We start from the raw sequence: 24,134 nt of genomic DNA, 5'->3' as shown, positions 1-24,134 counted from the left end.
CAGAGAAGGGAACAAAGTTCAGTAGAGAGTCAAATGGAAAGGGCACAGAGAGATCGGAAAGGAGGTCCATGGAGGGGTAACTGCAACTGGGAGTCTGTGTAGCGAGGAGAAGAGAAGGACTGGTTGAGGAATGGGTATCTGGACTGTCTGGGTCAGACACCAGGGAAGGGAGTTCAGAGACTGACTGGGCAAGGAGGAAGGACAGCAATGGGTGGACTAGCTCTTAAGCAGACAGACTGTGGAAGAGAACGGGGCTCAAGTGGCCAAGGAAACTGGGAGTGGGGAGATAGGCTTAGGTGGAATCTGGAACTGTCTGAAAATGAAAAGGAGGTGAGGAAGGCCTTGGGCAGAGAGGGACTGGAAGGAACAAGCCAGGAAAGTACATCCTTGGGGAAATGTACAGAACAGTTTGTGTCTATGAGGGTCCATTTCCTGACTGAAAGGAACATAGGACTGTTTTTTTGCAAGCTGGCTACTTAGTGAAGGTTTCAACTCCTTCCCCTTTACTGCTGTTCTACCTGCACGAGGTAATTGACTGCCTCTATTTGCTTTTCTTGCAGATCCAGCTGCAAATGTTCTTTTGATGGACTCAGATATTTGGAAAACCATCACACAGTAAGGAAAATAAATGCACAGTATAATGGATAATAAGGCAGTCAGTGGCATCAGCAATGAAAGAAGTTAGGCAAAGAGCTATCGAGAAATGCTTTATGGGGAGCTGATCAGGTCTTAAGGTGATGGGCTAGACAATACAGCCTCTAGAGCTTATTTCTAGACTGTTTTTATGGTTCTTATCACAGCATAAAGGACATACCTTAGGGGCCTTCCTACCCCCTATCCCCAGTTGCCTTGATGGACTTTTTTGCCAAAGTATTTCCTCTCTACTTAATACAGAAAAACCCCAAATTTAAAATTCAGATCTCTGTTGAGTGGCAGTTCTGGGCTTATTCCTGCATTTCATAAAGAACAAGTCAGAATTGTGAAGTCACTTGTTATTTTAGTAGCCACTGAATTAGTCTGTGATGTAACTGTTGTTTTTTCCATTTGTTTGTTTTCAAGGAGTTAAAACAGAATTGCTGAAAGCATCAGATATTAGCAGGAAGATGAGGAGAGGCAGATTCCTCATTTTAAGTAAATGTCATCAGATGTGAACGCGGCACAATGTTTTTATTCACATCCTTGTCCCTCTCCCTCTATACATGCTGTGAAGGTGAAAGTATGTCTTAGCCTTAGCCATTTCTACATTTTTCCCAACAAAGTCTAATAATTAATCACCTGTAAGGCTTTGTGCTTGCTTACTTACTTGCATGGCCAGGCAGATTTTCAGAACGAACATCAGGTATTCAAAATAGGTGGAGTTGACCACATACCAAACTTTGTACTGGTACTGGTTTTTAGGGATGTATCTCCGCAGGGGCCGGGCCTTCAGGGCATATTCTACGCACTGGCGCTGTGGAAGAGGCAGGGTAGATTTAAAAATCAAAACCAAAATACAGGGTTGGTCAGCTATCTCCAAATACAATAAAAATACAACGTGTTTCAAGATTTTTACTGGAATGAAAATGCTTGGCAGAGGAATTTCTTTTAGGTCATAATCTGAATGTATATATTCTACTCATTGAAGAGTTCCATACGCACTTACGTTGGCCGGACAACACTGTCAAGCCCAACTAATCTCAGTGAACCAAATATTACAGCACATATTTTTATGTAAATGTTGTCTCTTGAGCAAATCTTACAACAAGTTTTTTTCACCTGACTCCTGACAGATGGAATTGAAGCCAGTTTAGTGTTTTATCTACTTGGCAATCTTCACGTGTTCCTCTCTGTATGTATTTATCTGTTAAATGCTTAGTCTCAATGTATTTTCTACCTTTAGTGGCAACGAGCGGTTGTAAATTACCTGGTTTTTGTCCAGCTCACAGTTCTTGTACTCTTGTTCTCCTTGTTCCTGAAATGTGACGATGACGAAACCAACGAAGATGTTCATCATGAAGAAAGCAATGATGATGATGTAGATAATAAAGAAGATGGAGATCTCAACCCTGTGATTATAGATGGGTCCCACATCCTCCATGTGGGAATCAATGGACCTATACAGCAACCTGAAAGCAAACAGGAGCCCAATGCAGAGAAAATCTGCAACTGCCTTGAGGCCTATAGGTGATGTTATAAAGTTTAACTTTGTGATTTTCCTGTACTTGTATCAAAATCACCTCACTCTCAGATGCACAGACTTGCACTCATCTGAGTGTAAACTCTTGCAAAACAGAAGACATTGCTCTTACTAACTTTATACATTTGAACCTGTTTATCGGTGAGATGTTTCCACAGTTGAACAGTTAAAATTTAAAACAAAAGCACGCCCTTTGGTTAACAGAAGACAGCTGAGTCTGTATTGCTGGGAGATTTGTGAGAAAAGGGGATCTCAGCACTTTTAACGTTTGTTAACACTGCTGTTGGCATCACCTGGTGACGCAGTTCAGGTTCAACCCCCTGATACCCTGCATGCCCACGTCACTCTGACAAAGCAGAGCTGTGAGAGTCCTTGGCACCCCTGCGGCACAGAGAGCACAGCCTGGTAAGACATCCCCTGTCTGCCCGTACTGCAGAGACAGCACCGCTGTGTTTCACGTAGCCCTGCTGGCTCCGTCGGGAAACTTGAAACACCGAACAATGCACTGTATTTGTAAGAAATATTGCTACTGCTGGCAATCATTTTTAAGAGCTGGAGACAGTTTACAAGTGCAGGAACAGCAATTCCTGCAGCCCCTGAGCAGTTTGCAAAGTACACAGTACTACAATGACTTCTGCTACTACCATTACATTTAATGCTTGTATTTAAATACTTAGAATGGGAAAGACTATGCTCTGTGTTCGAATTTTCTCTTTGGAAATGGATGAGGACATTACTGGTGTTGCACCGGCCCAAGAAGCACTCACTCTGGCCAGCCCTCAAAGGTCGAGACAGTGAAGAGGGCCATCATGGCAGTCAAGACATTGTCGAAGTCAAACTTGCTGTTCTCCCAGCTCCGGGGCTGTATCATCGGCTGGTTGACCTCACCATCCTTGTACGTAATGTAGTACCCTCTGTGGGTGGAGAGCGGAGAGAACATGGCAGAACCGCGCTTCCAGTACGAGGCCCCGAGCGTGGGCCAGTGAAGGGTGCTAACTGGGAAAGGTCGGACTCACCTGCATTCTGCTGCTGTCTGCTTGGAGCTATCCGTGCAGCTGTACAGCTTGCCCTTGGAAAGGAAGGAAGAGCAGTGAAGCTTCCTGACAGTGCCAGGGTTGGGACAGGTCATATAGCAAGGAGACTGCATTTACTACTTGCTTAACCAGCTATGGGTAGGTTTACATGCTCTTTTGCAGGCAGAGGTGAGCAAACTGGTTCGGGAGTTGCCTGCGTCTGGCTAGTTCAGAGCACAGGCTTTCATCCGCTGGCACAGTAGTTCTGTCGGTATGCCCTGAGGTGCATGCTCCCCGAGGGCTGCAGAACACTAGTTGTCAGAAGGGTGGTGAAGGGCAAAGAAATAAAAGCAGACATAAAGAAGTGAATGAATAACCTCCCGTGAATAGCTGGTATGCCCCTTCCTCTACAGGATGGGGGGTAGGCAGCCTGCAAGTACCAATCCTTTAGAACAGCCTCCTTCAATTCCCTGGCATTAAGCCATGACTGTTTAGGGAAGAAGATGTTACTGATGATTTCTTATGATAGAGATGAAGGGCTGGAGTTCTAAATATGTCTGGTCCACTTTTGGGGAACTCCTGTTAACAGGAGCCCAGGTAACACTGACAGTGCCCCAAATATTTATCTTTCACACAGAAGACTCCATCAGCCCTTCCTCAGGCTTCTTCACACTATTTTTCTTCCCACCCCAGAATAAAGCTCAGGGTAATGGATGAATGAATGGGTCCAATGGTTTTACCTTAAACAACTGAACTCCAATGCAGGCAAACATGAACTGCAGCAAAGTGGTGACAATCACAATGTTTCCGATGGTTCGTATGGCGACAAACACACATTGGACCACATGCTGCAAATGCAAGATAGGAACAAAGGTAACTTGCAGGATTGTTCTGGGTGGCTCTGGCTAAGGGAGAAGCCCAAGACTAAAAATACAAATAAAAGAATTTCATTTAACTATTGCCCATTAAGTAATGTCTCGGAAAAGGGGAGAGAAGACCAACTGGTACATTTCTCACTGTAGTCTTAGAAGCAGGCAGAATGGGACAGGAAAATACCAGAGGTCAGCTCTCTGGAACTTCCAGCAGCACTGACTTACATAGTTGAGCCCCCACCAGCCCACAGGAAGGAGTTGAATACAGCAAGGCTATGTTAAAACAGGTTTGTGAGCCTATCTGTAACCCTAGCAAACTACATCATTTAACCTCAGTGGTGATGCTGGGCCACCCAGCATCAGAAAGCAGCTTGGCAGAAAAGGAGCAGGGGATCCTGGTAGGCACCCAGCTGAACATGAGCCCTCGCTGCAAAGGTGAGCGGTATCCTGGGCTGCATTAGGCAAAGTACTTCAGCAGGTTGAGGGAGGTGTTTATTCCCCTCTACTCAACACTGGTGAGGCCACACCTGGAGCGCTGTGTCCAGTTCTGGGCTCCTCAATACAAGAGCGCCATGGATGTACTGAAGGGAGTCTAATGAAGGGCCACAGAGATGATTAAGGGACTGGAGCATCCCTCCCATGAGGAAAGGCTGAGAGAGCTGGGACTCTTCAGCCTGGAGAAGGCTCAGGGGGATCTTGCCAACCTGAAAGGATGGTGCAAAGAAGACACAGCCAGGCTGTTTTTAGTAGTGCCCACCAACAGGACAAGAGGCAACAGGCACAAACTGAAACACGGAAAGCTCATCTGAACATTGGGAAATGCTTTTTTACTGTGAGGGTGGCTGAGCATTGTAAGAGGTTGCCCAGAGAGACTGTGGTTTCTCTCTCCTTGGATATATTCAAAAGACATCTGGGCATGGTGTGGGCAACCTGCTCTTGGTGGCCCTACTTGAGCACAGTTGTTGGACAAGACAACTTCCAGAGGCCTTTTCCAACCTCAACCATTTTGTAATTCTGCTGAAACACTATTTGAACCATTGCAGAAGTCCTTGTAGCTTGAAATAACTTGAATTTATAGTTTACAGAATGCATTAGGACTCATCTAACCTTTAGTCCTTTGGCTCTGTTGATGGCCCTCAGTGGTCTAAGCACTCGGAGAACACGCAGGATCTTCACCACATTGATGGCACTAGACCTGGAAGAAAGTATTGGACGGGTTGAGAGATACAGCAATATAAGGAGTGTGCTACGAGGGCAAATAGATTTTGGCCACTCTTTCTTGTCTGAAATCCTACATAGTCTTACGCTACTTAAGATAGTTAGAGAGTCAACTCTTTAATACAGCACTTCAGGGATAAGGAAATGTCCCTCTGAGGTTAATTTCATAGGTTTTGCTTCCTGCTCTGGGCAGGCTCAGGATACATTCTCCTGGCTTTCACCATCTCTGCTGTATTAATGAAGGGAATAGAACCTGGACATGGCATTTTTTTAAGTAGGGCAAGCTGCTTATCTGTAGATGTCTAATGGAAGTTGTGCCAAGATGTAGTCATCACAGACAATTTCAGATAAGGCTCAAAGAAACACTCCACTGAAAAATTCATAGAAGAGTGGAAACTCCAGATTCCAGACTCCAGCATTAAAGGTATACTGTCCACCTGCAGTTTGATCCTGCAGTGTGTTTCGCCTCTGATCTTGCAAATCAATTAAGTGTGTACATAAATATAAGGATTTGGAAACCTACTGAATTTATTAGAATGACATATGTACTTAAAGTACTGAACAAAACTATTCACTGCAACAAAGCTTTCAACATCTTCCAAGACTAAAAACCTGGCTGAGAATCTTCTCCATGTTGTATGACATCAGAACCTTCCTACTGATTTTGGGAACAGCAGGTCAGAATGAGCACTGTGTCATTCTTCAGACCTTGACTAAAAGCCTGACAAATCCTTCTGCTTGACTTAGCTCTGGAACATAACATATGTGAGCTGCTAACCTGTAATGGTAATAATTGGGAGCTTATTTCTTATCAGATGTGATACTACTTAGGAATCTCCCCATCCAACATAGTGTTCCACATAGTCAAGTAGATCTATAAACTTATTAAGCAAATTAACAGATCAACCAACACAGAGTGGCACGACAGAAGCAGGATCAACAGTCACTGTCACCAGTACACCGCCGATTCTCACACAGCTCTGCAAGCACTTGATGGTCTTCCATTGACCAAGACCCACACCACCTTTGGATATAGCAAAACATTATCACCTCATTTTCCAAAGAGGTTATGAGAGGTCTAGGAGGGAACAGTATGTCACTTAACTGTCCTGAACTGATGCAGTGGATCAAATATCTTGGAACAAAGCTAAGTGTCATGATTCCCAAAGGACCAAGTTTCTTGTCCTCATTTGCTCTTTCTGGAAGATTCCCTCTTCCAGGTCACTAGCGTAGCATTTCCCAAATTATAACCTCCCCTCTTGAGGATGAATTTAATGGTCTTGAATCATCTGAGGAAAATACCTCCAGGCTCATGTGAAAAATCTCACCTAGACAATGAGACTGAGGTATCACCTCCTAACTCAGCCCCACAATCCCCCAAAACCCAGACAACTGAAAATAGCTCACTCACTGGATCCCGAAGGAGATGAGAGAAACGCTGACCACCAGCAGGTCTAAGATGTTGAAATAGTTTCTGCAGAAGGAGCCCTTATGGAGGAAAGCCCCGTATGCGGTCATCTGCAGGAAGGCACATGAAGACACAAACACACTTTGCCATTAGCATCTGTTCAGAAACCAAACCTACCTGGTTGTGCTCAGAGTACATAACTGGGGAGGGGCAGTATTTCTAACATAGCAGGCAATTTACCCCCAGACCCCAAAGGTGAAGTTGAGTCCCCATTGAAAGAAAAGAGAGTGAAGAAGACAGTAAGGTAACTAAGAAAGACCTAACTAGGGACAGCCAAAACTAGGTTCAGTGAGGAAAACATGCACTTTGAGTGCAGAGAGTACATAACATTTAGAATCAGCAAAGCAGCAGAATGATTGCTTGCAAAAACATCTCTTTGCCATCATATGCTTTTTCCTTTTTCTTCAATGGCAGAGTACACTTGTGAGTATGATGCTTGTATTATATAGCGGCCTCTTTCGCTAAATTGAATACAAAATATAAAATAAAAAGGACTCTTTTGTAATGTTTTTCAGTGCTTAGACCAGCTGCAGCAGACAGTTGAGCTCTCCTCCTTTCACAAAGGAAAAGCAGAATCCCTTGGGGATTTAATGGTTTAGAGCTGAACTGAAGCAACAGGAAGATTTCCTGCTCTCTTTGGTTTGCTCTTTCTGTTCAGCTCAATCCTGTACCTCTTTTCCTATCCCTATCTAGCTTCCTCATTTTTTACTCTAGAAGCAGTTGTATTTTCCCCTTCATTTTCCTCACAAGGCCCAAGGTAAGATTCCTTGAGACAGGGTGGGGGGTTTTTTAATGGGGCTAATCATTATGAACTTGATCCAGTAGAGGAAGGTAAAGGTTTTACATATTTTACAAGGGACCCTCTCTCCCTTCTGGATATGAAGGGGTATTGAATACCTGCTGGTGTTGGGGAGGATGTTGCAGCTCCAGAATTGGGTTAAGTGGCAGTTTAAACAGAAAAGGGTCTCAGCCACAATGTCAGACCTAAACACTTCTGAGCTCAGGGTTTGAATTCTAGACTGAGCTCAGTTACAGCATGTGACTAAACGAGTTTGACACACTCAGAGGGCGTGAAGTGGTGGGGGTATTTGTACCACCTACCTTAGACTCGGTGAGAGATCTAATGTAGCTGCTTTGTAGAAACCCCGTCCCCACAACTGCTAATCTCCCTCCATTACCTGGGTTAGGAACACAGGCTTCTAAATTTGGTCCTCTGGATCTCATCTAAGTTAGACGTTTAAAGTAACTTGAAGCAGACCCCATGAGACTGTCCCTCAGTGCGGAGCTCTAGCCAGACTCCCAGCTGAGAAGTGTGAACACTAGAAATTCAAACTGGAGTTTGCTGGCTCCCGCTAAGAGCTCAGGATGGCATACCTGCTAGTGGTTTCCAGCCATGCCTACCTCTAACACCTTTATTCAGAGGAGAGTGGAAGGGCACGTGGTATATCAGATTATTTTTGTCACCAAACATCCATGACATCAGGGAACTGACTATAATTCAGTCAGACAGAACTTAGAAGGGGAGGAAGTATAAACTCTGGTCTTGGCTTAGAATTTATACTTATAGAGACATTCACTTGGGGAAGAAGGGAGGGGTTCTTGCCATAACAAAGGTGGTAAAGATGTCTTTTGCAGGTTAGATTTTGTATGGCAATCTTAAAAGAAAGGAGACACCATTGAAATCAGGAGGGGAAGCTCTGCAGAGTTTAAAATTCTGTACAGACTGTGGTTCTCTCAAGCCTGTTGAGAGATTTTGTTATCTCAGAATAGATTCTCAGAGAGTGTATGATCTATGTTTGCCTCCCATCTGGGGTACTGAACAAGCTTTTAGGATGCCAATTAAAAAAAATAACGGTGGTCACCTTGCTAACATTCACCAGACCCCATTGGTGGGGCTGTGTGAGGCTTGCAGGTATCATCAGCAACATGAAGGCAGATGAAGCTTGTTTCTCTACAGCCTTGAACATCCTATGGCCATTTATTCTTTTGTTTCTTACCATTTACGTTAACTTTGCTGTTGCGCAAAACATTGTGCTCAATGCAAGGCAGCAGAGAAACACGCCCTGAGAAACCACATAACTTGTGAGGCAGGAATTGACAAGGTAAGAACAGAAGAATTCCTTAACCATTTGTAGTCTTTGCACTCCTCTCCCACTTGAACACAGAGAATATCCAGAGGGGTTGACATAAATCCACTGAAGTCAACGGGAGGGCATCAGGAAAGCTCAGGTACTAGGCAGCACCATCCCCGGGTGAAGCCAACGCAACACGCCAAGGGGTTGGGGTAGGCCCTGGCTCCACTGAAGTCATTACGAGTGTTACCATTTGCTTCAGTGGGAGCAGAATCAGTAGCTGTAAACTCAAACAGGTGCCTCGAACTACGGTTTTATTCGTAAATGTTACAGTTGAAGTATTTTCCTTTTTGATCAGCCACGTGGTATGTGCACGCACGTGCAGATTTATTGTGCAAACACAGATGCGCGCTGCACACAAGCGTAATCTGTACACCCCCGGAGAGCATTATGGCTTTGGTGATTTTAAGTCATACCAAAAAGGACGTCTCTCTACAAAAATATGCAGGGGCGACCCCGCTTGCCAGCCTCTAGTATGGATACTGTTATTACGGTCTTGAGCTGCAAGATTTGAGCAATTCCAAGGTACTGCCTGCCAGAACTTAGAACTAGCGTGCTGAGAAAAACACCAAGCTGCCAAGTGAACCTACCATTTAGAAAGCCAGAACTTTGCTCAATTACTGTTATTTAAATTATTAGCCTACCAATTTGGGAAAATTAGAGCTAAGAACAAGGCAGCCTATTTTTATTTTCTTCTGAGCCAAACCATTCTCCTGCACATTTCCCTTGGTACAGAGCATGTTCCTGGGAAACGGGAAGCCAGGTTTCAAACAGGCGATGCAGCGATTTTCATTCGCAGCTAGAGTCCTTGGCGTTTCAGTGATGTGTACTCGTTACCTCTCCACACCTTAAAATTTAGCTTCTGCACTGCGCTGCCTGTCTCCTGCTTGACTGTGCACCCTGTAACCTTACAGAAGTCATTGGCCACCCTCTAGCCTGGTCTCATGTCCTGTGCAGAACAGAGACCTTCTCTTTGGGTTGTAGCATGTGTAAGAGGAGGTGTATGTCCTCGGGGCTCCTTGCACAGCAAACAAATCCTATTTTGGAAAGACTGGCCAGGGTAGAGAGAAATTTATGGGGTGATGGCCTTTTTCTTGGTCCCCTCTTACTTTTCACAACAGGGTCATCTTTTCCTTGTAATTTCCCTTAAAAGCATTGTTTTGATGTGGGCCATCAATGACAAGTTTGAATATTGAAATTTCACAGAAGACTTCTTAAGCAACTACCAAAACAATAAAAACAAAAGATAAACAATCCTTTGTGTAAAGATAGTAATAGTGAAAAGGAAAAAAAAAAACAAAAAGAAAGAAGGAAAGAAGGAAAGAAAGAAAGAAGCAAAGAAAGAAAGAGAAAAAGAAAGAGAGAAAGAGAGAAAGAGAGAGAGAGAGAAAGAAACAAAGGAAAGAAAGAAAGGAAGAAACAAAGAAAGGAAGGAAGGAGAAAACGAGTGTATTGCTCAGATTGGTTACCTTAAGAATAATTTCTAATGTAAAGATACTAGTGAAGACATAGTCTGCATTGCCTAGGATCTGAAAAATAAGCACAATCGGGTTAGTGGTACTGAGCGTGACCCAGGAACAAACAGGCGTGTGTGTTAGCAACAGAGAGTGGCAGAACACTAGTAAGCTTGTGAACAAGTAATGGTAGAGAAGATGGGCACTTTACCTTCAGAGCAATTTCAATGGTGAAAATGACAGTAAAAACTATATCAAAATAAAAGAGAATCTGTAAAAACAAAAGGGAATAGGAGCAGGGAGGGTAGATCAGTGACTGATCACTTGAATGGGAAATCACAGTTCAAAATCAAATACATATGCCTTTTAACAAGGAGGGCTCAGTAGGAAATGGTTTTGCAACGACGTCCTGTTGAATGCAGTGAAGCTCTTGGCATCGAGGACAAGATGCACATTACATGAAATATTTTCTGAGTTACAACCCCATGAAGGCTCTAGAGGCAAAATAACTTTTTGGTGGTTGTTGTAGGATTTTCTTTCTTCCTTTCTTTCTATTAATTTTTTTTTTTTTTTTTTAAATCTGTGAAAGAACAGAAGATTCAAGGGTTTTCCCAATAAGACTTCCAAACGAGAACACAAGGATGCCTGGTCTCTCAGTGGAAAACATGAGATCCCTTCTTATTAACTTCCATTCTGGGTTGTTCTGTGCCTTACACAAAGGAAGAAAAGCAAACTGAAAATTCATGCTCTAGCTATCTTTTTTCTCTATCCTGACTTGCCCTGGATTAGGTTGAATAACAAAGACTCTGCCAATTGAACAGAATCCCAGTTCTTGTATTGCAACTATAATTTGGTCTTGTGCTAAAGGTGCCTAATTTAGATCTTGCATCTTTCTACTGGCATCCTGGATAACAGGCAAGCTGAAACACTCATCATTCCCATGAACTTAGACCTGGTGGTGGGGATACTGGTGGCATGCATAGCAGACCACAAAAAGTGGCCCCAGAGTGTCACAGAAGGCAACAGCAAGTCTGGAAATGCAAACTGATTTTCAAAGTAACAGCATCAAGGACAGAAACGTCTTTCACTGCCAATGAATTGACATCCCACAAAAACAAATGGGAACTTTCTCATTTACTAATGGGACCAGAATTGAACTCTCTTTGTTTCCAGCGTATTCCGATATCCCAAGCCATGTTAGTGGTATCTACACTGATGGTGAAAATCAAAAGTATCGTGGCCTTCAATTTCTGTTGGTTTAGCTTAACCAAGTCCTAAACTGGAAGGTCAATATACAGAAGCCGTAGAAAACTGACCATTTGTGAAATCTAAAGCTTTCCTGCTAACGCACTAATAAACACAGAGCAGTAAACTGCGCTCTCCCATCCCGCAGTGTTTGTTGTATCTCAGTGCCCGTACCCTAACTCACATTTACTGCTGGCTAAATTCTTACAACTTGGTATGGCGCAGACAGTGGGGCAGCTATTCCCAACTTCAGGGTTATTTTAGATATTTAAGCATGATCCAAATCTGGACTAATTTGCAGACGGTGAATATCAAATGACAGGATATATCATTTACTGGTACTGTGTAACAAAATTCTCCAGGTCACTGCTCAATTTCTGACCCCAGGTTGTTCTCACTTCTTCAAGGCTGTCGTGGGCTCTATCCATTTTTGAGATTGAGAATTAAAAAGGGGCCATTTCAAGGATGGACAGATCTCAATTGCATCCTGTATTAATTTACACACATTATAACTGGAAATGTCCCCTTGCACTGCTGCCTTGTAGGTCCTGACATTTGGTTATTATACCAATGCAATAATCTTATAATCAATGGGCCATATTCATGGCTACGCTCAGGCTGCTCTGCGTGACTCCACCAACATAGAGCAGCCATAAACCTGATTAAAGTGGATGATTAAGCTGTACCTGCAGCTGCTTTACATCATCAGAGCACTGCAAAGCAGCTAGAGCATGCTGGTGAACCTGACCCCAAAGCTGCAGCTAGTAAAGATGTCCCTTATTGGTGAAATCACGCCTAATGACAGCGATCACTGCCTCACCTGTGTGGGCAGTAACATTTATCAGCAGGCATATTTATTATTATCTAAAGATGAATTTACTCTAGAATATATCAAAATGAACGAGCACCTTGCCAGGGTGCGAACAGGGGAATATGGCGATAAATTCTTTCCTTAATAAATTCTTGGGACTTGCTTTGACTTTAAATGCTGAGGCATTTCCAAAAACTTGCTGCCAGAGCCCTGCGTGACATGAGAAAGATGCAGGCAATTAGCCAGCCCTGGGGACAGAAGCGATGTCCAAGCCTCTTCGCTAGCCCTTGTTGGAGGAGGTTCCTTCCATTCCTGTCTTCCTGCCCTGGGACAGTTTGTATGGGTCTTTGTGCACAGGTTGGTGCCTGGTTATGTTGTCCCAGCGTGGAGGTAGAGGCAGTTTGCTTTCACCTTGCTTTCTTTCCCTTCCCAGGCCTCTGTGTGCGCACAGGGTAGGACACAATCTTACTGTTCTACTGTCAAAGTGTAAAGGCAGACCACATTTGTAACCCAAATGTCTTGTCAGTGTCCCCTTGCATGATATATTTTAAACATCTGTACCTGCAAAAATTAAACAGATTTTCATGCAACGTCAGTGGCTTCAAATACACAAGACAACTCTTTGCCCCAAAACTTCAGCTCTTTTATCCAGGACAAGCAGCTTTGACTACTTTTTTTCTCATCTAAATCTCTCTGCTACAGATTCTGCAGCAGCTTTGTTGGCATGTCAGAAGCCCATATGCCAACTGACATCGTGCTGCAGCACTAAGACCTATTGACATACATTTATCCCTATATGGTGGGCACATTCACAGATGGGTCATTGGCGGCATGGGTTTGACTGTATTATTTAGTACCCGTCTTCAGGACAAAATGCAAAGCAGCTTTGAGATAAACTCAGGAATAAACCTCTATTAACACCTTCTCTGCATGCACATATGTGTTTAAAAGCATGCTATGCCAGGATATTTCAGGGAGGTAGAACACTGGTCTGTAAAACTGAAGTTTTGTTATTAGACAACAACAAAAAAAACTGTCCCACTCTTTAAGCCTGGTGAACTCTTCCAGCATAAAGGCACCAAACTGCCACTTCAGACACCCGAGATCACAAGTCTCACATATCACTGCTGACTCTTCTGATTTTCTGCAATGACCCCAGATTAATGGAAGAAACCACTGGAAAAGCTAAGGGAGCACTGAACACTTCCAAAGGCTAATAAGAATGGTCAGGAAAGAAGGTGAGAATGTATCTCAGTGCTGAATGCCTTCCTCTCCTTCCCCCAGGCTGGTGAGGTGAGGAGCACAGTGTATTTTCTAATGATTATCTCAAACTTAATGATAGCTTTGCAGCTTGTGTTCAAATAGCCTGTTTCTAACCTTGACGACACTAAGTTCCCCCAGAATGACTGCAACAAACTCAAGAATGTTACTTCTCATTTATACCAGTGTGAACAAAGTGAAAATCAGGTCCTGGGCTTTTTAGTTAAAAAGAAAGCATGTGGCAGGAGAGCAAATGTTCCAAAGGGAATTATCCATATCCCCATCAATGTTTCTACAGCCCACTTCTAATCCCTTAATCCCAGGGAACAATAATTTTGCTTCAGCCTCCAGTCCTTCTTTCCCCACACACGTTTCTGAAGTGAAATAGAGGACAAATTCTGCACTGACTCATGCTCCCTGCAAAACCCAATGATTTCACACACAGCCCACAAAAGGCACAAGTCAGGGAAGAGAGTCACTCCCAAAGCTTCCGATGCAGTCTTTTCTGCCTTTCCTGGCTTCAACTTGTGATCTGCTTGTACCACACTTTTAATACACAGTGAGGGAAGGAGGATGGGAAGCATACTTGGTTCCTAAAGGAGAGGTGTCGGACGGGGTCCTCAGCTGCCAGGGAGATGCTGCTGAGCAAGATGAAAAATAGGATCAGGTTGGTGAAAATGTTATCGTTAACGATTCGATGGCAGTGGACACGAAACCTGCAAGAGAGAGGAGAGGCACAACTTTATCTCTCAGAGAACAGCAAGACCTGGGAAACATTCCCCCCTCTTCTTTCGCCAGCAGGACTGGCGCTGGAGGATTGTTCTGCCAAGCAGCTTCCCTCTGCCCCAGCGGCAGGGAGAACGATGGGCCCAGGCTGTGCTCGGCCCTCCTGGGTGCTGGACAGCCTTGGTGCTCCAGTCAGGCAGTGATGCACAGTGATCAGCTGCCTACAAGACTCACAGTCGGGTCTGAAAGGAGAATAGTCACTCCCTCCTGACAGAGCCTTTTGTGATTTAGATGTGGTCTGAAACCTGCCAACCCCAAATTATATCCCTTGCTTTCATTCACAGAACCATTCCCCAGTCATTCAGGGGAAAGCAGCAGAAACAGGCTTCAGGGGGCCAACATCCTTCTGACGTGGGGCTGGCGTGTCACTTAGCAGGGGCTATGGGGGCTCTGTCTTGCTAACAGGGTACAGACCTGGCCAAATGGATATAGGGCAGGCTGTCATTCTCAAAGGGGTTCTGGGAGGACATCATGCCATGCAGGGCATCTGCTAAACATCACCCTAATAAAAAGTGCTTGGTGCTCTTAGTGGTAAACTAGCGAGTAAAGAAGTAGCAGTCTCTCATCAAACAGCAGCATGCTTACTGGAGACCATTACAGCACCTTCCACATGTTGGTATTGGGATACAAGGAGTTAAACCTCATAACAGTCCTATGCATAATTCTAGGGGCTCTTCGCTAGTCTGTTTAGCGCTACTTTTGGTTGTTAAGCCTCCAAGCCCCTATTATAGCAATTTTACAGATGACTGCAGAGGTTAATTTACTCCTTCAACAAGCGACAGTGGGTGGGTGGCAAAGCTGGCACTAGAGTCCATGAGTCCCAATCAGCATCAGTCCCTCCCTGATACACATCAGGGAATTCACTCTGAATTCAGCTGTGCTTTTATAGCCCTGCCTTACTTTGAGCCTGTGTTTGGAGACCTAGTCCCCAAGGGAGATTCTGGGATCCATGGTACTGCACGGACCATTGGACAGTGAGATCATTTCTGTACCCTTGAAAGGATGTATTCCCTGTGTCATAGCTCAGCCCTCCACTCACAGCACTGGTCTCACACACTCATGTTGGAGAGACAGGTGGGACTACACGAAGGGATCCCAAGTAAAGAGTGTGAGAGAAGAATTATTCTTCTCAGCCTCCCCTCAGAGCTATGGGCTCTCATCCTCCTCCTCCTTTTTATTGTATGCTTGTTCTTGTCGTATAGGAATAAGCAGAGACACAAGAACTCCCCACTGGGTGTGGAATTTTGAGCAGACATTAGGACAGGAAGCTCCTACCCCATGGTTGACTGATTGCATGATGGCTTGCTTGCAATTTGGACCTGAATAAGTTAGGGAATTCCAACTACTGACTTGCCTCCAAGTCCCTTACTTCCTAAGCTTTCATTATTTGTGTCTTCAATCAGCCTTGCAGGTGCCATGAACTCCCATTGAACATTGTCAGGGGGCTCCCTGCAGTTGTGCTTTCGCAAGGATTTCATACCCGGGCCTTTAAAGGAGAGACTGGTCAAAGGATGTCTATGGTATGAATTGCTGGAAGGGAGCTCTGCACCACATAATCTTTGGGGCCCCGCATGAAAGGGGTACCAGCTCTCTGCCTCCTTGTTCTAGCTAAGCAGCCTCTTAAATACCTGTTGTTAGGACTGAAGATGAAGAAAGCACTGGCATCAGGCATGGGCACAGCCTTTTCCTTGAGGTGCAGTTCAGACATCGGGCGAGGCCGAGGGCCAACAGGCATCTCAGGTTCTTCCTCATCTTCCTCTGCTGCAAGAAGCATTATTGTCTCTTAATGCAAAATACAACCCGTTCCAGAGTGCTGTGGCATTTGTCTCTATCATAATTAGAGCTAAAAACTAAGAACCATTGAAATAGGATGATAAAAGCTTGAGGCTCCTTGTCCATTTCTCCAAGGTAGCATCCACTGCCCAGTGCTCACCCTGGCAGACACTCATTTAGTCTCTCTGTAAAACCATTAATGCCGGTAAACCCACAACAGCCTCACGACAGTCTCTTCACGACAGATGCTTCGCTGTCCCTTCTGCAAAAAAAACCTTCTTCTAATGAGTGACTTGAATCTTTCTTGCTATGGTCTAAATCCATTATCTGTTTTCTTATTTTCCACGGACACAGAAAACAGAGAATTCCCTTCCTCTTGCAGAAAGCTTTTACAAACTTGAGGACCAGTATTATGCCTCTGCAAGGATTTCTGGCTCATAGAGCAAAACAAGTCTTTCCTGAGGTGCTGCGTTCCCTAGGTATCTGATCATTCTTGCTACTTTCCTCAAGATTATCTGCAGGATTACCCTGCAGATGAGGTTCTACTGGAGCAGAGGAGAGCTGGATTGCTTCTTACAATACTGTCTTCCTGCTTAAATGTCCTTCATGGGCACTTCTTTTCATTACACTCTAGCATTAATTTGCCATCAGTTTCTGATTTGCACAAAGCACAGGTTATTTATCAAGGAACGGCTGCCTAGCCTGTCACTCCCTCTCTGCATTTGTGCTGCCGACTATTCCCAAGAGTGACACTTTGACCTCATTCTCATTAAGCTGCATCTTATTTTCTTCAGACCATTCCTCCAGTTTATCAAGATCTGGTTTTCTCCCCTTTGTAAGGCTCTCCATGGAGCCGCTGCCACATCTGGGATTGTGTCTGGATGAGCGCATGCATGCCCTAGACCAAATGTGGAGCACGGGCACTTTGATTTACACCAATCAGAAATTCTTAAAATTGTCCCCTTTCGTAATTCAGTGGGGAGGAGATTGGCAAGGTGGGAACAAGGCTGAGACTCTCAAACCGGATGCCTATGGAGCAGATCTCCAGGCACCGTGCAGATTAGTGAGCACCCTCAAGAAAAATAAACGCAGAGATGGGCTAAGCGGTATGTGAAAGAGAACCTTCAACCTTTGAGGATTTCTTCTACCTCCTGAAGGCAGATGCTGCTTTGTAAATGTCACGATAAGATTTTGCTATTTGAAAGATCCCAATCCTCTCCATCAGCAAGACAGGAAAAAATATTTTAAGAAAGGAGCCTGACAGGTTTGATACAACTGATTCAACTTCCAGCCAATGCAAAGGATAAAACTCTACTTAAATGGTTTATCTTGAGTTCATAAAGTGAGATAAATTCCAGGAAGAGCCTGTTCCTTTAGGGTCAGGTAATGTACTGTATCTGGTAATGGACAGATCAGAAAGAACAGATGAATCAGCACAGATCCTAATCTAGATGTTGGAGACAGGAGAAAAGTGGCCTTGCCAATGGGTGTCATTATTACATGCAAATAGGATTCTTTCTTTACACTTCCAATAGCAAAAGTTCAGTCCAAATTCACTTGATAGATTTTTGCATAGATGTTTGAGCTGGTACATACAGTTTGTACTTTTTAAGCCGGACTGGTTTTTAACAGCTTAATTTTACACTGTAACATACTCTATAATACTCTTTCTAGAGGCTTTAATACTTAAAGAAACATTCTTTCGGAAGTATTTTAGTGCACAGTACTTGTTAAATTGGTATTAATGTTAATGCTCATATTTATGTAATATTACAATACTTTGCACCTGCACCTTTTATCTACAGGCTTCAGAGTGGGCTGACAATGACTGAGGTAAGCAAATTCTTTTTCTTCTTTAATAGTCCAGGATACAGATGCCCATGATCACGTGGGATATTTGAAAGTCCTATTTAAAATGACTAGTATTCTGAGTCCCTGGTTTGTGCCTTCACTATTAGATCATTCTTCTTCTTTCACTGAGAAGAATGCTTAAAAAAACACTTTAAAATGGGTACGGAACAACGCCTCAGGAAAATGGACGCTTAGCAGAAGGGTCAGCCCCGTGAAGACCATAAAAGAACATTGTTCCTCTCCTCTTTTTCTTGTGTCTGCCACACAGAAAGAAATAAATGATGCCGACAACCACAGACCTTCAAGACTGCAAAACGTGTTCAGTTTCGCAGCCACAGAGAAAGAATAATGTTCTAAATATGTTTCAGCTAAAGTAGGGTCTAGGGCACAGAAGAAAGTAAACACTGAGGCCCAAATACGCCAGGAATAACATCAGCTCCGGTGACTACCTAAGCAATCCACCTGCATAGAGAAAGAGTATGTTGCACAGTTGCCAGCATCTGCGGAAGCAGAAGTCACCGCGGTATTCACAGGTTGGCTGGGCAGCACACCAGCTGCAATCCAACACTTCTTCTTTGACTGTTTTCTATACCTAAGGTAAACTTGTGGTTAAGAAGTGATCCTTCTAGTTAAGCTTGCCACAAAACCATAAAGAAACATGACTCAGAGCTGCCAAGTTCAGATCTAGGCTTGACCCCTCCTAAAGTTCGAGGAAATTCAGGTCTGGGACTGTCATCTTGAATTATGCTTCTTTAGAACGGCGTTGTCCTTTGGCTGTGAAGAAGCCATAAGCACACAGAGGCTGCAGGGCAGCATCGGTGAGAAATTCGATGAGGAGGAGTTTTTTAACAAAGACCAGAACTCTTGTGTAAGGACACTGCTTTGCTTCAAGCTCCCATGAATCATCCCAAGCTTTTACCTTCATTTGACGTTCTGAATTCTTTGTCCGTTAGACAAAGAGACTGCATGACTAGCTCCCTGTCTTCTTATAATAAACATATCATCATAATAATCCTTCTAGTGTACACAAATCTCTGGAAGAACTTGTCTCTCCCTCCAACAAAGGGAATCGGTGATCTGATGAGCTGCAAGTACCCGGAGTGCTCTGGGGGCTACGAGCAGCACTGCGTGGCAGAGAGTCAGAAGGGGTTAGTGAGAAAACTGGCTGAGGCAGCGGGAACAAACAGGAGATTGAGCGAGGTAGGTTGAAAGAATAAATGAAAAACTAATGAAATGACCCTTTCAAATTGTTTCTGAACACTGGGTTAGGGATTCTTTCCAGAGGATGGGGTGGTACACAGCCACAGAAAGACCACAGGCATTAACAGCTTAAATGATAAACAGAAACTAGGTAGAGCCAGCTGACTGCACCTAAGCAGCAGTAAGACGCTTCACTCAAAGCACAGCCCAAATGGATCCACGTGCAAGTGGGCAGGAAAAGGTGTGTTCCCAGATGGCTGCACAGCATCCCACAGCTGGAGCGATCAGCAATCAGCAGAAGGATTCTGGACTGGTCAGATGGCCACAAGGGAGCTGGACAGCGGTACGTGCGGGATTGGAAAATTCTTGCTTGCTAATGCCGGGGAAAGCCTTGGAGCCTTGTTCCCCAAACGTGCCTACACAAGGCAGATGTGACCCACATCAGCTCTGAGAGGGTCTTGGTGTTCAGGAGCTTTATGCAGCAGAATGGAATAGATGGCTATGGTAAATGTGATCTAACAAGGGATTTACAAAACTTTACTGCGTCTGAGAAGTTGACTTCCATGAACTCTGAAAGAAGTGGACAGGTAATTGTGTGAGCTGTTAGGGATCATTTGCAGCAAAAAGATAAGATTTTCAGAGAAAAAGTAACTTCCCCCTTCAGAATTAATAAACAATTCAGGGAATAGGCCTGTTTAGAAATGGCACCATAAAATGGCAAATAACCTAGATGCCATCCCTTTGCATTTCTAAGACTTTGGGAGACGGGACCTGACCATCCATTCAAATTTTAGGTTCTGTTCAAAAGCAAGCCAAGCCATGGATTGGCACTCAAAGGCAGGAGTTCAAATTGGTTTTACTTAATTTTCGGCACTCTAAACCTATGTACGGCTGCAGATAAAATACCCAGGACACAAACTGTAGATACAGTTTTTATCATGTAGTTCCCATGCCAGAGTATTTCTAGGCCATCCATAGAAGGCAAGTAGTAGGGTTACATTTGCTATATAGGTGGGCTGTACCTTCGCTTGAAAAATATTTAATAGTCTGAAAATCCAAGTCAGCTGAGAAACAGAACTGCATCGAGCTGTTTTAATTTGCGCTTCTGACTAAAGACTCCCCTTAGCAACTAGAGATGGTTATCCAGTAAGTGCTGTACCTACAGAGGTTCTGTGAAGATTAAAGCCAGAGTGATCTGCCCCAGGAAATGCTAAAGCAGTATTGCATGGTGTTGGAACCACACTCTATTCCTGATAAATGGACTATAAATATAGAGGAATAAAGGTATAGCAAATGTGAGGATTTTATTTTGTACTGAAAACCAAATGCAATGGACAGTTATCCTTTTTGCTTGTCTGAACCCCTTGTCCATCTATTTAAAATGAACTATAGTGTCTTTTTTCACCCTATCACATCAACCTATTAACAGACATTTATTAGGAACTATGGAACAGAAGAGAATGTGGTTCATTACCTATGACAGTCTGCTACATAATCATAGAAAAGCAGAAGGGCAGAGCAGGAAAGGATCACAAAAGGCCCTCTGGTTCGTGACTCCGTGAAGCCAGCATCAACTAATTATTGTACCTAAGCCTTTTCATCTGTTCTTCACACCATATGGCGATGCTGGGCTTCCACAACCATCTTCACAATCTCTTCTAGCCTGACCATTAGAAAATTCTCCTCTGGTGTCAATCTTGAATCTGTTACTTCTTCATAATGGCAATGCTTCCCCTCCTACGCGTAACCGCCTTTTATGTGTTTGAAGAAGTTTCTCCTGCCTTTCCTAGCTCAAACCACCACAGTTCTTTCAATATGAGTTTTTGCTTCCTACTACCATTGTTTTCACCATGCTCTTCTACACTCCTTCCAATTCAGCCCACTTCTCCTAATCAGAGCACCCAAAGTGAGATATGATATCCCAGCTGAGATTTTATCAATGGTGAACAGAAAAAAACCACTGCTTTGCTCTGGTTAGCAGTCACTGGCCAGCTGGGAGAAGCCCATAAACATGCCTAAAAGGGTCATGTTTTCACTGTTTATAAATCTCACTACTTGCTTGCCTTTTGAAAGATGGCAAAATATTGTTGGCACCTGTTGAGCTTGTGATCACAAGATTCGGATCCTTTTCTCAAGGACTGTTACCTACCCAGCTGTCACCCAAGATCCTTTATTTGTTTATTCCTGTCTACACGTAGAGCTTGGCACTTTCAATTTTATTTAGACCATTTATCCAGTTTCTCTAGAGCTCTTTGAATTCTAATGCTGCCCTCCAGCACGCTTCCTTGTCCTTCCTAGCTTCATGTCATTTGCAAATGTAATGAGCATATTTCCTCCTCCATCATTCAGGTCATTAACAATGAACTGAGCTGAACTCGGGACAGGCCCTTGGGTTGCAGAATCTCACTTGGGCTATCACTGCTCCCCACATAAAGGTTCTGGCCAATTTCCCTCCCAACCACCTAGACCATGTTTTTCTATCCAGCTTATGAGAATGTTATATGAGACAGTCAGAAGCCTTAGCAAAGCTAAAGAATACGACATCTACTTCTTTTCTCCTGTCTACAAGACTTGTCAGCCCCTTTTAGAAGAAAATAATGGTGCTTTGACATGACTTGTTCTTGGCAAACCTATGTTGGCTGCTAGTCATCTCCTTATCTTGCAGTCATATAGTTTGTTTAATCATTTGTTCCAGCACTTTTCCAAGAATGGAAGTTGAACTGACTAGCTTATAATTCTTCTGCTCCAACCCCACCCCCCATTAACCTTCAGGATCTCTCGGTGAAAAACTGCTGGAAGTTCTGACATTTCTTCAATCTATCTTTTAAGTATCTGAGGATGAAGTTTATTAGGTCCAACTGACTTGAAAAGCCTAACCAATGCTCTAGCTTGTTTTTCCAAATCCAGGCTGATATCTTATGTCTTTAGAATTATGTTAGTAAGTCACACTGTCTTTTTATTAATAAAAAAATGCAAAAAGGCATTCAGCACTTTGCTTTTCAAGAGTATCTGTTGTGGGTTTGTCAACCTGACCATTGAGTACTGAATACACAGACTGAAAAGAGTGTCATATATAGGTTTTCATATACAGAAAATTGTATATGATTTGATTGGGTTCTCTGTATTTGAAAATATAGAGCTTTCCAGAGAACCAAATCAAATAAATTTAATCAGTGTAGGGACTGCAAAGAACCAAGTCCACACCTGTCCAAACACAGGCAAGCACATCATCCTGTCCCATTATGAGAGCATGGCACGTTCAGCATACCTGCTACCACAAGCTGGCTTTATGTGCATTAGCAACTGGAGCTTTGTGAATCAGGGAAAAGAGGAAGACGATACATACCTGGAGCTTCTGCTGTGGGATACGGGCTCTTTTCTTCATTTTCATTGGGCTGATAATCATCCATGTTGATCTGACAGAAATGGAAGAAGAAGCAGCAGCAAAGCCTTTATCAGACAAGGCAGACAGTTTTCATTCCCTCAGAAATTCCAGCTGTTCATGCCATCACTGCACAGAGAGTGCTGGCTGGCAGGAGACCTTACCTTGGTAGCAGGCGGGGATTCTCCATCAGCAGTGATTGATTTCAGCTCAATTTTCTCCTCCTTTGTCTCCTCCTCCACAGCTGTTTTTTCTATCTCCTGTTTCTTTTCAGGACTAGCAGTCCTAACAATTTTACAAGATAAAAATCAAAACATTACAAAGGTGAAAGGTTGTTTCCCTTTCATGAACTTAGAATCATAGAATGGTTTGGGTTGGAAGGGACCTTAAAGCCCATCCAGTTCCAACCCCCCTGCCATGGGCAGGGACACCTTCCACTAGACCAGGTTGCTCAAAGCCTCATCCAGCCTGGCCTTGAACACTTCCAGGGATGGGGCATCCACAGCTGCTCTGGGCAACCTGTTCCAGTGCCTCACCCCCCCCTCCGTGAAAAACTTCTTCCTGATATCCAATCTAAACCTCCCTACTTTCAATTTAAACCCATTACCCCTTGTCCTGTCGCTACAAGCCCTTGTAAAAAGTCCCCCCCAGCTTCCTTGTAGCCCCTTCAGGCACTGGAAGGTGCTATAAGGTCTCCCCGGAGCCTTCTCTTCTCCAGGCTGAACAAGCCCAACTCTCTCAGCCTGTCCCCATAGCAGAGGTGCTCCAGCCCTCTGAGCATCTTCGTGGCCTCCTCTGGATTCACTGCAACAGGCACACACCATAAGAACCATCAGCTGGCTGGCACCTCCATTCTGAGACCAGCCTACATACCATGGTTTCCACCTTGTCCTCATCTACAGGCAAAGGCAGAGCATCTGCCCTAATTCCACAGATTATGCTTTTATTTTATAGCTTTCTCAGTGGCACGTGTGGGCGGATTGTGCGCATGCACGTGTGCAGGAAGTATGTGCTGGTATTCTAGGTCTGATACTAGAGAGAATGAGAAAGGTGTGAACCACTTCCAACCTATATCTTGTGGACTTCCACTAGGTTGCCTACAAAGTTTTGCTCCTCATTGTACTCCCAGAGGCAGGGAAACCTGCTGACTAGTATGCAGGACAAAGCAGAGAGGTCTGCGCAAGAGATCCTCTCCAAGCAGCCTGGAAGACAGTGAATACAAAGAAAGGTTGCCTACAAAGTTTTGCTCCTCACTGAACTCCCAGAGCCAGGGAAACCTGCTGACTAGCATGCAGGACAAAGCAGAGAGGTCTGAGCAAGAGATCCCCTCCAAGCAACCCAGAAGACAGTGAATACAAAGAACCAGGAAGGAGAGGCTTCCCTGCTGCTGGCAGCTGGGAATGACAGAGCAGCTCTTGAACCAGCTTGTGCCTCCTAAGAGTCTGCAGAAACACTAAAAGAACTGGCAAAGGAAGAACAGTATGTGGCATCAA

At 44.0% G+C, this 24,134-nt stretch overlaps 1 protein-coding gene across 1 annotated transcript in view; it reads right to left on the bottom strand.

The window, feature by feature from the left end:
• Positions 1-1,303: 1,303 nt before the first annotated feature.
• Positions 1,304-24,134, bottom strand: part of LOC104511013 (voltage-dependent L-type calcium channel subunit alpha-1C) — a gene marked incomplete at both ends in the record, with an annotated part of 126,246 nt that continues 103,415 nt past the window's right edge. Inside the window, 13 exons of the mRNA XM_010153455.1 lie at positions 1,304-1,450; positions 1,904-2,105; positions 2,944-3,090; positions 3,193-3,245; positions 3,930-4,037; positions 5,169-5,256; positions 6,691-6,797; positions 10,349-10,408; positions 10,545-10,604; positions 14,236-14,365; positions 16,064-16,196; positions 22,606-22,675; positions 22,806-22,926. Coding sequence (XP_010151757.1) covers positions 1,304-1,450; positions 1,904-2,105; positions 2,944-3,090; positions 3,193-3,245; positions 3,930-4,037; positions 5,169-5,256; positions 6,691-6,797; positions 10,349-10,408; positions 10,545-10,604; positions 14,236-14,365; positions 16,064-16,196; positions 22,606-22,675; positions 22,806-22,926 — 1,426 coding nt within the window. The remainder of the gene's footprint in view (positions 1,451-1,903; positions 2,106-2,943; positions 3,091-3,192; positions 3,246-3,929; positions 4,038-5,168; positions 5,257-6,690; positions 6,798-10,348; positions 10,409-10,544; positions 10,605-14,235; positions 14,366-16,063; positions 16,197-22,605; positions 22,676-22,805; positions 22,927-24,134) is intronic.

Source organism: Eurypyga helias, unplaced genomic scaffold (assembly GCF_000690775.1).
Source record: "Eurypyga helias isolate BGI_N326 unplaced genomic scaffold, ASM69077v1 scaffold956, whole genome shotgun sequence".
Classification (NCBI taxonomy): domain Eukaryota; kingdom Metazoa; phylum Chordata; class Aves; order Eurypygiformes; family Eurypygidae; genus Eurypyga; species Eurypyga helias.
The sequence above is the reverse complement of the archived record's forward strand: the minus strand, read 5'-3'. Positions and strand labels throughout refer to the sequence as shown.